Source organism: Dipteris shenzhenensis, chromosome 8 (genome assembly GCF_047967505.1).
Source record: "Dipteris shenzhenensis isolate YYH24624 ecotype China chromosome 8, Dip_SZ_1.0, whole genome shotgun sequence".
Classification (NCBI taxonomy): domain Eukaryota; kingdom Viridiplantae; phylum Streptophyta; class Polypodiopsida; order Gleicheniales; family Dipteridaceae; genus Dipteris; species Dipteris shenzhenensis.
The window spans coordinates 2,192,169-2,208,589 of NC_141603.1; the positions used below are offsets into that span (position 1 = coordinate 2,192,169).

A 16,421-nucleotide genomic window follows, 5' to 3' on the forward strand; every position below is an offset into this window, starting at 1 on the left:
TAAATTGATGACATTTGGCAAGGAGAACTATCTAGGGAATTGAGGGTCTCATGGATAGGTATGAATGAAAAACAACGTATGATTTGACGATGAACTATCCCTGAGAGAAGGCTGGGTGGAAATATAGCAAGCCATCGCCCGTGATAATTTTGACGACGATAAGAGATTTAACCCAAGGGAAAAGACGACGATAGAGTAGGTGTGTAATAAGCCACCCTCAACAATATCTGGCATGGTATCATCTATACCTTGCAAGCTACTTGCAAGCAGGACACGGGGGGTCTAGGAAGATGCTGAAAGGCAGGAGCACTTCTGCAAGGCACGGCCTGCATGCACCATCTACATTGCACAGATTGAGGAATCCATTGGTTGTATAGCCCTCTACTATGGCTGTTGGCTCTTGCTTTCAGGATACCCTAGCCAGTGAGGTAGGATCATGAGAAGCAGGCTGTATAGCAGCTGGCACCTTTTCTTTATGTCAGTGCCTTCCCAATATCTGATCTGTATCAGTTATTTTTTCTCAAGCTTCTTTTTTATTGAAGAAAAAAGAGTCCTAGGAACTACAAAAGCTTTTTTCCATAACAAATGTAGAAGAGACTTAAAATAAATAATCCCCTCATATCCCAGTCATAAAATGTCTCAAACATAGTATAGCCTTATATACTACTCATAGAGATATCAGTAGGACCGTCTCTTGCAGAAGAGATGCTCACCTGTCTTTCAATAGTATAAAAATGGAAACGGGCAGGGATAAGCCATTCAAGGCTCTCATTGCAAGCTGCCATATCTGCAGTAGATAACATGTTAAAGATGCAAATGTAAGGAATAATTGGTATGTGATTTCATTTAACACTTACAAGTTTGGCAAAGAAATGTACCCCCGACTTGATGGAGCATATAAAAAAACAGGAAAAATGTAGAAGTGTAGCTTCACAAACAAATATGTTTCGAATGCTGTTATCAAGTTATCTTGAAATGAATTGCACACATCTTACCAGACTGAATATCTGACATCAAATATCCTAAGTCTTCTCTTGCCAATATCATCTCCTCTTGCCTGAAATTCATTCATAGAACAACTAAAAAAACTGAACAGAAAAGTCCGCTTTGGGGAAAGCTGAATCTCTATTCGTATCAATCTATGAAATGTGCACGTGCATCAAGTTTTGACCACCTCAACTTGACAGTTTTTTAATCACTTAATCTGGAAAAAGTCTAACAGCTAGAAAATCATGAGTATTTCTTATTATCAAAACAGTATGCCTCCCTTACAAAATGGCACCATTGCAATGAATTGTGTGCATGCGTGCGTGCGTGCGTGTGCGTGTGTGTATGCGTGCGCGTGAGGAGCGAATCTGATGCTGTCTATACATTACCTTATAATAACTCAGAGTCGCTTTATGAACTCCTTGGGAGATGCCTTGTGCCCTCCCTGAAGGGGATGTATTAGCTGGGTTTTTCTGTCCCATAGACCTGTTGGCCGTCATTGATATGGGGATGTATTAGCTGGGTTTTGCTGTCCCATAGACCTGTTGGCCTTCATTGATATGGGCAGGATGCATGACTTGATCATATACAATGATCTAGAGGGATGGCCGTCTTTCAGTGGGCTCACTTATTTCCCACATGGAGAAGGGACCAGCCTAGTAGGCTATATCATGGGATCCCTTGCCTTCGCCTCTCACATCATAGAGTTCTCTATTCCCTAGCTACGTCCTGTACATACCTTTTCTTTAGCTTATCATCCCACTACCACCACCAAGCACGTCACACCTTACTTACACCACTTTTCATGAAATTCATTTTGACGATACACTAGCCCCTGCCTATGCTGCCCGCCTCTCTACTATGCTTGAGGACCTCGATGAGATCCCTCTTCTAAAGGAAAAAAACACATTTATCACTGTTCCCTGCATGGTGCCATCATCCAGTCCTTCCCTCACACCACTAGATCCACCCATCCACCACCCGTTGGATCGGTCCCTTACAATCGTGGGTATGATGATGAGTGTAAGGCCTTGCGCCGTCAACTTTGACTTGAGACCAAGCATCATCTTTTGACTACGTCAAAGACCACATGAGAGTATTGTAGTTTTGTTCGTTGGAAGAAGAGAGACTTTACCCATCAAAATGAGGAAGAACTGACGAACATTCTATTTAGTAATAATTCCAAGGATTTGTGGCAAAAGTTTCTTGAGTAGAGGTCCACATCCCCTCTCACTGACCTGATCGTTTGGCACACCTACATACACACACATTATGGCATCCCTCATTAGCCTATACCAAACCTCCCACATCTACTGCGCCCTACTTCCTGCGCACACTTTTCACCACCAGTGATGTCAAACATGCAACCCTCAAGCCACACCATGGCCGAGCCAAAGATCATGAGGAACTTACATTGCACATGGTATTAGCACACTAGCCCTGATCTTGGCAAAGAAAGAAAGAAAGAAAGTTCATTAAAGTCTTCGGGAGACCGTGAAGGTCTATGAGACTAAAGATAACTGATACAATGAGCATAACGGTGGCGGTCTCAAAACGGGCCAGCCAACCGTTTCAACAAAAAAGAGGTTATGAAGGACTGTGTGTCTAGTCCTGATACAAAAAATATGTGTCTACCTCTAGATGATACAAAAAAGAAGGGGGGGGCACCAAAAATGGGGCAAAGGGGGGAGATACAGTATACATGTGCAGGTGGTGATCGTCAGAGACCAATCATAGAGGGGCCGTCAAATGGGAGGTCGGAAAAAACCCTGCCATAGATGATTGGCCTCTGATGTCACGCGGCCTAGTCGAGCTCGATCGTCGAGGGCGGCGGGTGGCCCTGTGGATGAGGGCAACGGTAACCCTGGTGGGGCGGGCAGAGAGCAGAGACGAGATGTCATGGACCTGGATGTGTGAGTCTGTGCGCTGGCGCAGCTGTCGTGGCTCTGGCTCTCGCTCATGTCCGCGTCGTCGGCTAGACTAAGAAGAGGTATCCTGTGACTCGAAGAAGTCAGTGATAGGCCGCTGGGTGTCCTCACGCTGTGTGCGCTGCTCGTGTCGCCGTGCTCGGAGAGAGGTATCTCGGTGGCGAGTTATCTCATGTAAGAAAGCGGCTAGGCATCGCTGATCCGAGAACTGCAGCATGTGTGGGAGGGAGCCGAATTCGTCGCGGAAGAGGCAGTGGTACCGGCCTCGAATGGCATAATAGATAGGACATCTGAAAGCAAAGTGCTCCTCCGACTCGATCTCCTGCAAGTCGCAAAGTGGGCAAAGGCGGTCCTCTCATCGGATACCCTCTGCGCATCCGCTCTCGATCCGTAATCGGTGTGACGAGACCCTAAACTGACCAAGGGAGATCCAGAGCGCATGTGGTAGATGAAGCTATGTGTAACCCGGAGGTGTGATGAAGTGGTTTGCATCGGTCTCGCACCACCAGGATCCTTAACTCCATTCTCCCAATCCACAAAGCAAGAGATCCCATGAGTTCGAAAGACTACAGGACCATCATGATCGGACATGTTATGCCCAAGCTTTATGCAGTAGTACTTGACACTCATGTTACCGAAGAGGCAGACTGTGAGGGATTCAAAGTGATGGGGCAGACAGGCTTTCACGTAGATCATGCAACACTGGACCATATCTTTACACTGAGAGCTGTCATCGAAGAGGCCCAAGCACAGAAGTAGAGAGTTTATAGTTGCTTTGTGGATTTTCGCAAAGCCTTTGACACTATACCACGAGCCCTATTGTTCAGATGACTACTTGATCTAGGGTATAGTAAGAACATCATATGGGCAGTTCAGACACTATACGAGCACGAATCTAGCAGAGTCAAGACTTCGACAGGGTGGACAAAGGAGATCAGGAACATGATTGGGGTCAAAGAAGGTTGTCCATTATCACTGACCTTGTTAGCCTATACATCCACGAGATCGAATTCTTCCTCACGACTCTGGGGGGCGCAGATCCAACCTGGCTGAACTCCAAAACAGGGGTTCCCTCTTGATACAGCAGCAAATTGTTGAGATGAAGAGATGCCTATTCCAACTTGACAGCCAAGATATCTAGCTAATAGACCTCTCTCGATCCAAGTGAATCCAAAATCCAACCCCCAGGAAGGAGAGTCCTTATCATTGATCCAAACGCCATTGAATTTTTGAAAAATTAATATGTGCCTCTACTGCAAGGCAAAACAAATCCAAAGCCATCCTAAAAGCTATAAGGGTCTGAGGAGAGCCATCCAAATAAACTGTTGTGTCATCTGCAAGCTCATTGTCTGGAAGCTCCTCATCCCATCTGAGTGGCAATCTCAAATCAAGGATGTTTTCCTAACATGAGGGAAAAACTGATAGCCTCTACCACCAACAAATATAATAGACATCCGTGATAGACTGATCTATAAATCTAGAACCTCTCTCCTCTAGCACCTTTGGTAACAACCTGGCTGTGGAATGATCTGAAGAGAGGGTGCACCTTTAATCCATGAATCAAGAAAACCAAAATGCAGCAAGGTGCCCTCCAAGAAGCCCCAATCTACTTTGTCATAAGCTTTCTCAAAAATCCAAAAAATAGAATAGCAAGGTCCTGCCACTCTGTCTAGCCCATTGGAAGTACCTCCCAAAACAAAAGGATATTATCAAATATGTTGCACCCATGCACAAAGCCAGTCTACGTGTTATGTATCAAGTCAAGAACTAGAGGTTGTAAAGGAAGGCTGATTGCATTCGCTACAATTTTATCTACAGTACCCAAAAGTGTGATCGGCCTCCACTAATTTGTCAAGTTTCTACATCTCCCCTTAGGGATGAGATGGATGAGACCCTCAGTAAGTGAAGCAAGCATAACACTAGGGCCTCAAATGCTCTGTACAACGAAAGTGATATGATAACCAACATCCTCTCAGAAAGCAATAAAAAAAGAGGGGGCCAAAGACACCTACCTTGTGAAGGGCATGTAAAGAAGTCCTAAATTCCAAGTTAGTAAAAGGAGCATCAAGAGAGATCCTCATATCCTATTTCTCCAACACTTGAACTATCTATCAGAACCTCAAACGAGTCTGTCATTCGACAATGAGGAGGGAAGCATAAAAATCAAAAGCAATATCCATGACAATATTTATGCTGATTGCAAGACCCCATCACAGTCAATCAACTAAAAAACAATTTCTATGCCAAGTCTAGGAAAAGTGTTTATTGACTCTGCCTCCCATCTCAACCCGTAAAGACTCCCATGTGTGAGATGAAAATTCAACAACTCAACTCTCCATGAGATAGTGGGCCCTTGCTTTAGCAAGGTGCTCATGGACCCAGTCATCTAAAGATCTCTTTCATTTCTCCCCTTTCTAGGGCTGCTAATTATTGACGCCTGGTGATCTCGTACCTAAGGATATCCTACCTCTTGATCCTTGCAACAGAGTGATAGAAACCACTCATATAAAAAAGAGCAGCACCTTCCAAAAACACTCTTTCCCTCTATCATTGGGACTATAGAGGTTGAGGATGCTGATCTTACATTCATCCATCAACAAAATAATCCAACTAGATGGAATAATGACACCATAGCCAACCACAAGGGGAAGGATGGTGACTCGAACTAAAAAACAACTCCCTTCTTGGCAATACCAAAAAGTATGTCATAAAGCAGCTTACCTGACTTAATGCAATCCCTAACACCTAGTTTGTAACTCGTGCGGAGCTGAAGGAGGGAGAGGCTGATCAGGATCCAAATTTAAGGGAGCAAGAACAACAAACCTGCCATCTCTTACTACCTCCATCTCCAATGAGGAGGAGCAGGGGACAAGAAGCGATTAGGTTGAGAGGGGAAATGCTTTTTTTCTTCTTCTTGGGCTTATTTTTTTTATTTGGGCAATCACTGGAAAAATGACCGCAGGGTCTACAAATACGACACTGATCCTGGTAATTAATAATCTCGATATTTTGTAAACCCCAATGTAAAAGGAGACCACCTTGGAGGAAAGGGCAAGAGGGTTAGTCTCAAGTACCTATGCTGTGATGTCTACCGAATCAAAAACCACCTTTAAAAAATCTCTACCCAAGAGTTGAACATCTGATAAGTTGGAATCTTGGTAGGGCAGACAACATTCAATCCCGAGTCTGACTTCGTGAAGGGAAGACAACATCCAATCCTAACCTTGACTTCATGAAGGGTGGAATCCATGAATGCAAGCAAAAAGGGTATCGAACCTTACCAATTCCACATCTCTTTATATTTGTTGCAACCCGTCTTTGGAAATTAAATGCTTTATCAAGGCCAATGACGCGAAATAAGAATTGGTTGAATGGGTAGCCATTTGCCAATCTTGACACAGAAAGCCAACTTGAAACCTTTGATGAAAAATTCCTCTGCTACGTGACCTGAGTAAGACTAAGAAACTAAAGGTTGAGGACTTACGAGGGGCAAGAAGGGATGGAAGAAAGAAGGGAGGATGGGGGAGACGGAGAGGTAGAAAGGAGAAGAGAGACAGGGCGCTGTAAGGGAGGCAGGGCGGCTGCGGGGGTAGTACAGCCCTGGACGGGCATCTGTACAGGCTGTATGGGCACTGTACAATGTGTACGACAGGTGAGGAGGGGTCAAGGAAGGGAAGGGAGGCTGGGAGCTGAAGAGGGAGGAAGAGCAGCAGACTAAGCTGCCAGGCAGACAAGAACAAGGGTAGAAAAGAAGGCATCTTAGGAAGAGTCAGCGGGGGGGGGGGGGAGCAGGCAGGGAAGAAGATCACACAGGGACAGAGAGGAAAGATGGGGAAGGATGCCACCAGAGGCTCTAGCGGCAAAGGGGCTTCTCAGAGGGGGAGCAGGTCGTGCAGAGAACAGCAGCAGTGGAATCTCCTAGCATTTCTGACTGTGTAACGAAAGAAGGGAATGCTCTTCTCTCGTCTTTATAATAATTTCAATATCGTATGACTAATAACTACAAAATTTTCCAACGACTGAATCCTCAATACCATCCAACATCTAGCAAACTCCTTATACTTTAGGATTTCCACAATCAAGTGCATATCTATGGTGAAACATAAAGTATCAACGAACAAAATTATTATAGTAAGTATTACTAATGCACCAGCAGTACGAGTTTGAACAAAAGGAACAGTGTGCAACATACGCATCCTGGTAGTTTCCCATCTATTAAATTGGTCGACTACTAAATTAAGTTTTCTGTAAAGATTAAGCATCAGATCAAGGCTATCATATTGGGAGCTTTTCATGTGCGAAAAAAAACAATATATTTGTGAGAAGCCTTTCTTACATGGAAGCAGCTCGCTCGATTTTTGTCAAATGAGAGGATGCCTCTTGATATCGAGCATGTGCTTCTGCAATTCTCTGCACATTTTGTGTAGATTGTGGCTAAGCTACATGGATGAAGCTAAGCATTAAAATATGTCAGAATGCATCAAACAATAGTATTTAAGTTGGCTGCTAAATTAGCTTCCCTTGATTTCAGCATCATTGTTTCAAGGTATTATTCCAAATTGTAACAAATTTGGCCAATACACCTCTTGCAAAGTAAAGAAAGCATTCAAAAGTGCAGGTATTCTTGGTGGATTTAATTATTTCTTTAACTTCATGGACACTTATGGTTTCAGGAAAAAGTAATAGCTTTTACGAGAGATGCATTCTTCTAATATGGAAAGCCACATGGATGTGACAAACTTATGAATGGGTGACAAATTTCAATGTAATGGTCTTTCAAGGGATGTGTATGCAGAATATTTGCTACATCACTGATATAAAGTGGATAATAAGCTGTCACATTGTTTATTGCAGCTATTACCCATTCTAAATCTGTCCTAATCTTCATCAAGGATGCCTTCTGCAAAGAAGAGATGGGATAGCATTTTTTGGATGGTGGTCATAGGCTTACCTAGCAAGTCCACTCCTGATTCTAGTTGAGCATCATCAAAAACAGCTCTGCGCTTCTCCCCTGCTGCTGCTCCCTGGCTAGCCCTCCCTCCCCCCCGCCATGCCCCTTGGCCCCCCCCCAGCAAGTCCACTCCTGATTCTAGTTGAGCATCATCAAAAACAGCTCTGTGCTTCTCCCCTGCTGCTGCTCCCTGGCTAGCCCTCCCTCCCCCCCGCCATGCCCCTTGGCCCCCCCCGATGGGATAGCATTTTTTGGATGGTGGTCATAGGCTTACCTAGCAAGTCCACTCCTGATTCTAGTTGAGCATCATCAAAAACAGCTCTGCGCTTCTCCCCTGCTGCTGCTCCCTGGCTAGCCCTCCCTCCCCCCCGCCATGCCCCTTGCCCCCCCCCCAGCAAGTCCACTCCTGATTCTAGTTGAGCATCATCAAAAACAGCTCTGCGCTTCTCCCCTGCTGCTGCTGCTCCCTGGCTAGCCCTCCCTCCCCCCCGCCATGCCCCTTGGCCCCCCCCCAGCAAGTCCACTCCTGATTCTAGTTGAGCATCATCAAAAACAGCTCTGCGCTTCTCCCCTGCTGCTGCTCCCTGGCTAGCCCTCCCTCCCCCCCGCCATGCCCCTTGGCCCCCCCCCAACCGCCTCTAGCTCTCTCCCCCCCAAACCCCTCTATCACTTCTCCGCCCTCCCCCCTGCAGCTTCCGCATCATTCCCCCCCGCTTCTAGCTCCTCGCACCCGCTGCTTTCGCATCCCTTTCACCGCCTCTCCTCCGCACCCCCTCCGCACACTGTGCACGTCTGCACCTGCTGCCCAGCTCTGCCTGGGCATGGTTGTCTGCTTTGCACCTAGGCACGCAGCTGTGTGGGAGCTCCATCCCCCCCCCTGGCTGGGCTGAAGCAGCCCTTTTTTTTGGTCTGGCTGATTTCCTCCTTTTTTTTGGGGGGGGGGGGGGGGGGCTTCTTCAAATAGAACCCCCTCCTTTTTTCCCTTTCATATCTGGTTTTTCCAACCCACCTTCCTTTTCCCACACCTCTCCCTTCCCTGCTAGCAAGGGGCAGCTTTTTGATTTGGTACCAAGGACGTAATCTTGGTGGTGACCTCATTTTTTGGCAAGAGGGTCTCTCATAGCAGCTCCCTCGACTCCCACAACCCTTTCGGATTGCACTTTCCCAGAGGACAAACAGCAGGTGAAGAATGCCATCCACTCCTCCAAGACAGAGCACTAGTGGGCCATAGCGTTGGCCTCACACCTACGAGGAGCCAGGTTTGTGAATGGAGCAGAGTCCCATCTTCTTCAGCCTGCAACTAGCTTTCTCATTCCTTGGCATTTGTGGTTCACAATCAATGACATGGAAATGATGCACCATGATTCCCAATGATGCTTCGCTTCTTGGGGCTCCCAAAGAAGTATCAGCGCATCTTGTCCTTCATCAGAGGTTGTTTCGGCATAGTATTAGAGTCCTCATCTACCACAGCAGCCTTGACTCTTGCAGATGACGGGGTCCCATGACTCAGAATTATTATAGAGTGGTGGGCAGAGACCCAGCCGGAGGAGACCTTCCTTGAAACACTAGGTGGGGGAGAGCTCCAGCACAAGGTTGGGTCTCCGGACCCCCCCCGGAGATGTAGAGCAAAACCCTTTTGGGCAAGCTAGTAGTGCCTGCACTCACCCCAAGCTAGGAGCCTGGTAGCTCTTGATCCAGCAAGGGTTTCTCAAGAACACCCCACCTAGGTGGCCAGTGGCAGCTATCTCATTGGTAGACCTCCTCCTCAAAGGACCCTCACAAGGAAGGGCTTACCCTTGAGGATTTTACGTAGGTGTGGCAATGGGGGTGACAATTGGGAGGATTCATCCAGGTCAACCCTTGGTGCTGAGAGGAGTTTGAGCACCAGCCCCTTCCATGGCACTCAAAGGTTTGGGATTAAGAGAGCATTATGCTAGGCCAATGGACACATATCAGCTAGGCATGGTGTGACAATGGCTCGCCTAGGTCTTTCAGAGCTTGGAGTCATCTTCCCACTGAGGTGAAGGCATGGGCGAGAGCCCTGTCCCATCTAACAGTTGCATGCATGCGGATCCTAGAGATAGACTCCGCCATCTCTAAGTTTTTGAGGGTCGGACTACATAGACCCTTAGCTCCCCCAGTTGATATGGGCAGTTCTCAAGGACAGGGGTCCCTTGAGAATCCAATATCTGCATTGAGACCTTGGATCCTTCCGCTCTAAATATTATAGAGCACGGTTAGGGGGCTTCTCTAGCTAGTGTTTGGCTGCAACTCGGACGCAATACTAGACTTGCTTGAGTGGCAAGGGATCACAATAGTGGGCTGCTTGGGCAAGGATTGGACCATAGACCAAGCAACAGTCACTTTGGACCAAGACGGGCCATGGTGGCGCATTTGGTTGTGGAAGGGTTGGGCCCTGTATAGTGACATCAGTCGTCACCTCCAACTGGAGGCAGCGGCTTAGACCCCTTTGAGAGAGACATTGGATTGAGCAGTAGGTGCCCAAGAGGTCTTGTCCACATTTTGGTCGTGCTTGTGGGCTAGCCACCGACCACAAAAGATTACTTACTTCTTCTGGATGATTGCCCATGGGGGTCTACCCATCGATCCTTGGCTAGAATAGATGTGCATTGATGGGAGGTGCCACTATTGCACAGATAGAGACCCTGAGATGATCCTACATGTCACTGGAGATGCCCCACAACACAAAGAATTTGGCAAAAGGCCCACTGGATAGTTCTTAGATGCAGAGGATGCAACGGGACTTCACCTGGGGTATGGCAGCCTAGCTGACGGAGGGAACCACAACTTCTCCATTGACATGGTCACACCCCGACTTACAGGATCCAAGGAAAGAGGGTCTTCCATACAAAATGTGACTCCCCCTTCTCGGCAACATCCTATTCCTCCTCAAAGCAAAGTGTTTGGGAGACAGGTCCAGTATCCTTGGTTGGAACATTTGGGTTGCCCATTGCAGCTTGATGGGAGGCCACCAAGTCCCCCCCGGGGCTACCCTCGTTCCCATTTGGTAGGACGTCATCTACCCCTGTGCACCATATGGGATGTCATGATCTAGGTGACCGTTAAGAGGCGAGCGCATTTCTGCAAGGCTTGGCCTGCAGTTGTCTTTTATGATTCACAGAGTGAGGTATTCACTGGATGTATAGTCCCCCACCCTAGCTCTTAGCCCATATTTCAAAGATTCCTTAGGCATAGAGCTGGGTTCTCTGAAAACAAGCTGGTTGATAATCAATCTCTCTCCCACGATCGGTGCCACATAGATAGTGAGTTGTAAGATTGGTTTTTAAAGCATTAACAAAAAGTTATTTTCTCTATTTTTTAATAAAAAGTCCACTCCTCAACATAGCAAGTTGCTTGGAAACTCATTGGTAATGAGTTAAAGCACCATAAAGATGCCAAAAATATGGTTCACTTTGATTTACTTGCAGCTTGGACACTTAACTCACCCTCAAAGGTTACTTGCAGGTTGGACACTTAACTTGAGGGGCATCGAGAGAAGAGCTTCCCCTTATTTCGCTACACAGTTAGAAATGCCCGGAGGTTTCAGCTCAGCAGTAGAGGTTGGAGGCCCTCTAGAGCGCCACATTGGGATAGTTTTCAGATTTCCGCAGTTGTGCAAAAGAACTTTTAGCGTAGGCTGTGGAAATCCCTCAGGAATAGAAAGATCACTCTTTTCTTTTGACTTTCTATACATGGAGGGATTGCAGTGACCTTTGGAGATCCAGGTTCGGGGCTGACCCTACTTGTCCTCATTGTCACATGGCAATTGAGTCAGTACAACATTGCCTTTGGGAGTGTAGACAGGCGAGGACGATTTGGAAAGGTGTTGCTAGGATTTTCAGCATCTTTCATACAACACCTTTCTATATGACCCGGGGTTCAGTGTCTGGGTTATCTCTTACTGGTCCTCAGGTGTTTTTCGAGGGACATGATCCAGATCCAGCTCTCATTGTACGATGACACTCGGTGGAGTCTTGTTTCCTCCAGGATGTTCCCTTCACTCCTTTCAGAGCTGCTCATGCCTCAGTAGACACGTCTTGGGAGATTTTGGCTAGCATTGCAGCTTGGCATATTTGGTGAGCCACGTGTACAGAGGCGATGGAGGGTATCCAGGTTCACCCTTCCCAGGCTATGGCCAGTATTTGGACCGACACAGTACACACTTTGATGGCCATTTGGGCGAGCATGTAGGGCTCCTCCAGAGCAGCCACTGCCAGGAGAGTTACTTTTTTCAGAGTTTGGAGAGGATCTCCTTTCTTCTCTAAGTCTCCCTCAGGGTTGAGATGGCATTTTCAGCCTCCGCCTTGGTTCTTTATTAGCTCATTTTGAGCTGCTTTTTTCTCATGCATTGCATGATGTACTCCCGCATTTAAGCTTTTTCTCACGGTTTTTATTCATACTTAATTTAGTAATTTTCTTGAAAAAAAAAACTCACCCTCAAAAAAATCGCCAATCAAAAAGGATGAATAGATGGAGAGTTCTGCTATGTCTTATCCACTGAGGTGAGCCATTTGACGAAATGTTTGGCAAGATGCCTTCAGCAATGGAAGGTGGGCAATAAAAAGTTCCCTCGATTGTCGAGACGCTATCACTTGGTCGCTCGCGCCTCGATAATGGGCTAGCTTAACTAGAGGGAAAGGGAGAATTATTCAGAACGAACTCCACCAACAATCTTTCCATAAGTAGATTTGGACCCCAATGGAAGCACACTTCAGCTAGCTATATATTACAAGAAGAACCGTGCAGAAGAGATATGCTGATTTGTTTAGAAGATATATGGATTTTGAAGAGGTGAATCATGTGCACTTAAGGCGAATATCAACACAACACTGACTAATAGATATCTAAAATGCTGTCTTGACTCTTGGGATATCAACTCAAGCTACAAACTGATAAACGACCAAACAATTTTTGGAAACCACAACCAAGAGAATCAAGGGGGGTTTGCGATATTTTCCTCCCAGCCACACTCTATAGCACATTCTTGTGGGTTTTCTTCTGTAGAGCCCCCAATCTCCCTAGATGAGCCCAGATTGCCACATGCCCATTTTTGAAGGCCACTTAGATGTTCCTTTTTACCCCTTCTTGGGATTCCTTTGAACCATTTGCCCCTAGGCACATTTCACAATTAGGGACACCTAGACCTTAGGCCTTTATATCCACCTAGTCACGCAAATCGCAGTCACCGATGACCTTGACATTAAATCCCTTTGACCATATACATAAAGCACAATGCAAAAGAAAAACATCATGCCAAATTGTGATGTTTACTTTCAAGATATTTCCTGGACTGCATCTCTTGCTTGCCTACTACCTCGCATCCACCTCCTCGCCATAGCCCCACCCCTTCGCGCCTCGCCATCACTAGCTCCGTCAACACCCTCTCATCCCCCTGAGCTTCTTCATTGCAGACTTTGTTCCCCAGCCTAGTTGTCGCTCAGCCCGTAAGGGGCTCTGTGCAACGGTCCATACTAGCAGCTATAGCCCCACCCTTAGTGCCCGAGCAGCTATTCGTAGTAGCTGATGATGGTGTTCCCAGGCTCAAGATAGTTGTGAAGAACCCAGAGTTCCTCCCAGAGGTGATTCTTCTCAAGACCCCCCCGGAGGTTATCACCCTCACCAACTACCTGGTCCCCCCATCCCAACCCCCTCCTCCACCCTCTACAGCTGAGTTAGCGGCGCCCTCCTCCACCTGAACTCCTCAAGGCCCTCAGCCCTCAGGCAAGGGCAAGGGATCGGCCTCAAATTCAGCCCCTCTCCTGGAGCAGCAGGCGGGAGTCCCCCCCTCAGAGGACCATGGTCTCACGATAGGAGTCAGGGGACAGCAAGTCTCCTTCTCAAGGTCCGGATCCGAAGCTTCGACCTGAACGCCCCTTACCGAGGGAGTTTTGGCGGTTGGGGCCATGGAATTACCTTGCAATTCCAAATTCTTATCCTATGTCTCTTGAGCTAACAATCCCCATTCTACAGCCCCGGAAGGGGGGTTCATTCAGTGTGATTGGATCCCGCACCCACCCGTTCTAGGGCATAGAGTTCGCCTCCACAAGAGAGGAGAAGTGCACGCCGGACATGTTTGATGATATGATAGAGGACTAGTTGTCTCATATGATGGATGAGTGGATGGGGCCATATGGTTTGGACCTGTGGTTTGCCCACGGCTTGTCGGTTTTCTTCCAGCTTGGTTCACTCTAGAGTGACCAAGTTCAGGTTTGGCAATAGGGATGATTCGATTGCCACCGGAAGCGAAGGTTCATAGGACGCAGCAACACTGGACATTACAGCAGTGTGCAGAGGCGTTTGCGGCAGATTTTTCCTTCATGATGTAGTGGGCTCGAAAGGTGGGTGTTGAGCCGGTGGCGACTCTGGTTCGTAGGCGCATGGACATGGACTACTCTCCCTCCAAGCCCCCATCAAAATCATAGAAGTCCCGATTCTTGAAGCAGGCTCCCACACATAGGCAAGCTTTGTTCTCTGCGTCATCTTCCTCATGAGCTGGACAGTGGTGATTTGGAACGTGCATGGGCTCCATAATCATCTTCCTCATGAGCTGCGTCATCTTCCTCATGAGCTGGACAGTGGTGATTTGGAATGTGCATGGGCTCCATAATCATGCACGTAGTCAGCCTCAGTATCTAACTCTTCGCCAAGAGTTGCACAGAGCCGTGGTAGGAAGGTCAGTCGATATCCTCTTGGTCCAAGAGCACATGTTCACAGCAGCTAATATCGCACGTCGCCATCACCTCCTCCCAGGAAGGGGGCCTAAGGACTGGCCCCCAATAGTGGAGGGGTTTGTATTTCAGCTTCCCAGGCACTGGCCTCTAAGGTCTTGAATCAGGGTGAACTGATAGCAGGCAGGGCGGTGTGGATGGGCCTACGCGCGGGGGGCCTCAGGATGGGGGTCCTGAATGTGTATGCACCAACATGTAGACAGCACCGGCCGACCTTTTGGAGACGCCTGACAGAGTGCCTCCCAGATGTCAACTCGTCGATTGTTGGAGGTGATTTCACCAATCTTGAGTTCGCGGAGGACAAGCTGTGGGGACCTCTTTCTCTGAGATGCCAGTGGCAAAGAGGAGCACCTGGGAGCAGTTTGTCTTTGTGTGATTAGCAGCAAATACCCCTAGCATGAGGCAGAGTTTACTAGGACTCAAGGCAACCTACACTTTTTCTTTGGACAGAGGAGGCATGACGGGTTGCTAGAGCGCCTGGACCGGTTCTATATGGGGACTAGGCAGAGGGGGTTCCACTGGCATCTTAGCGGGTACCAAGATGTCCAATCATACTTCACCTCGAGCAGCCCCATCCAAATCTCCCCCAAAAGGGGATCCGCATTCCAGGCAGCCTGCTTCACAAGGCAGAGGTCCAACACTCCATAGCCGCAAACTCACAGCAACCAGAGGGAGGTCCACTAGCAGGAAGCCTCGGTAGCGAAGGTGATCCAGAGGAGTAGTGCAGAGTTACGGTCCAAGCAATGAGGAGGCGGCTTGACCTGCAAGAGAGAGAGAGAGAGCCCTGAGGAGAAATTTGGCCTCCATAGAGCGTCTCAAAGAGTAGAGCCGGGCTCACAGTGGCTCACCGAGAGATATGAGTCGACGAGGCTGATCTTGCAGGAGCTGGAGGTGCGGAGGGCCGAGTTCTTGTACCACTCTTCCTGCGGCAGATTGGTGCAACAAGGGGATTTCCAGGTCACTGGGCCTTGCTCAACAGGGACGCAACTACAGCGACTGAGGGATGCACTGGCACTGATAAATACGGACCCCCAAGAGATTCTAGAGATGACCACAGATTTTTGCAGTCAGTTGTTCCAGAATGTTTTCTAAACTCTTTCTTGAATCCTTCCTAGGTAGTGGATGCCACACCATCCTCTTGTTAGTTGATCCACCACCTATCCTCTGCCTCAATAAGCATATGAGTGGCCTTGCGGATTTTCTTCATGTCCTTTCTGATTTCACAAATGAGTACTGCTTCATCCCATTTGTGTAGCCAACCGTCTATGATATCTAAACTACGGTCTATCATCCGACCAAAATACCTTTTTGGTCTATACTTGGCAATATTTGGGATTTTAGCCTTTCTAGGCTCGACCGTTTGTATACTAGTCTCAGGCTCCCCATGAGCTTTTCCTTTTTCTTCTCTGGATGGTCTCGCAGATATACTTTGAACCATCCTTTGTCCTACATTAGCCTATAGTTGTTGCATCAAAATTTGTTGTAAGACATCCTCTAACAAAGCAATCCTACTTGACAATGTATGGGCCGCAGGGCGCAACACCTGCTGTGTCGACCGTACCCTTGATTCTACGGGATCCACCCGTGAGGTTCTTCCTCAACTTCCATTGCAATCGTTCTGCCTTTATCCATGGAGTCTCAAATCTAGGGTCCAAGAGTTCAAACCTGCTTGGTTGGGTCTCTTCTTTTTTTTTACACGCGCTATCCAAAAACCAAAATTACAGTGACAATAAATCAGATCCCAATTTCACAACTATAAAGGCATGACCCGGAATATTCACATCCACTAAACCAAGAAAGTGCAAC

At 47.5% G+C, this 16,421-nt stretch overlaps 1 protein-coding gene across 2 annotated transcripts in view; it reads right to left on the reverse strand.

The window, feature by feature from the left end:
- LOC147898948 (uncharacterized) overlaps positions 1-16,421 on the reverse strand; it is a 78,736-nt gene that overhangs the window by 38,489 nt on the left and 23,826 nt on the right. For both annotated transcript variants that reach the window (XM_087378637.1, XM_087378638.1), the window contains exons 7-9: positions 7,252-7,325; positions 996-1,057; positions 714-787 (exon numbers count right to left, since the gene is read on the reverse strand). In XM_087378637.1, coding sequence (XP_087234763.1) covers positions 714-787; positions 996-1,057; positions 7,252-7,325 — 210 coding nt within the window. The remainder of the gene's footprint in view (positions 1-713; positions 788-995; positions 1,058-7,251; positions 7,326-16,421) is intronic.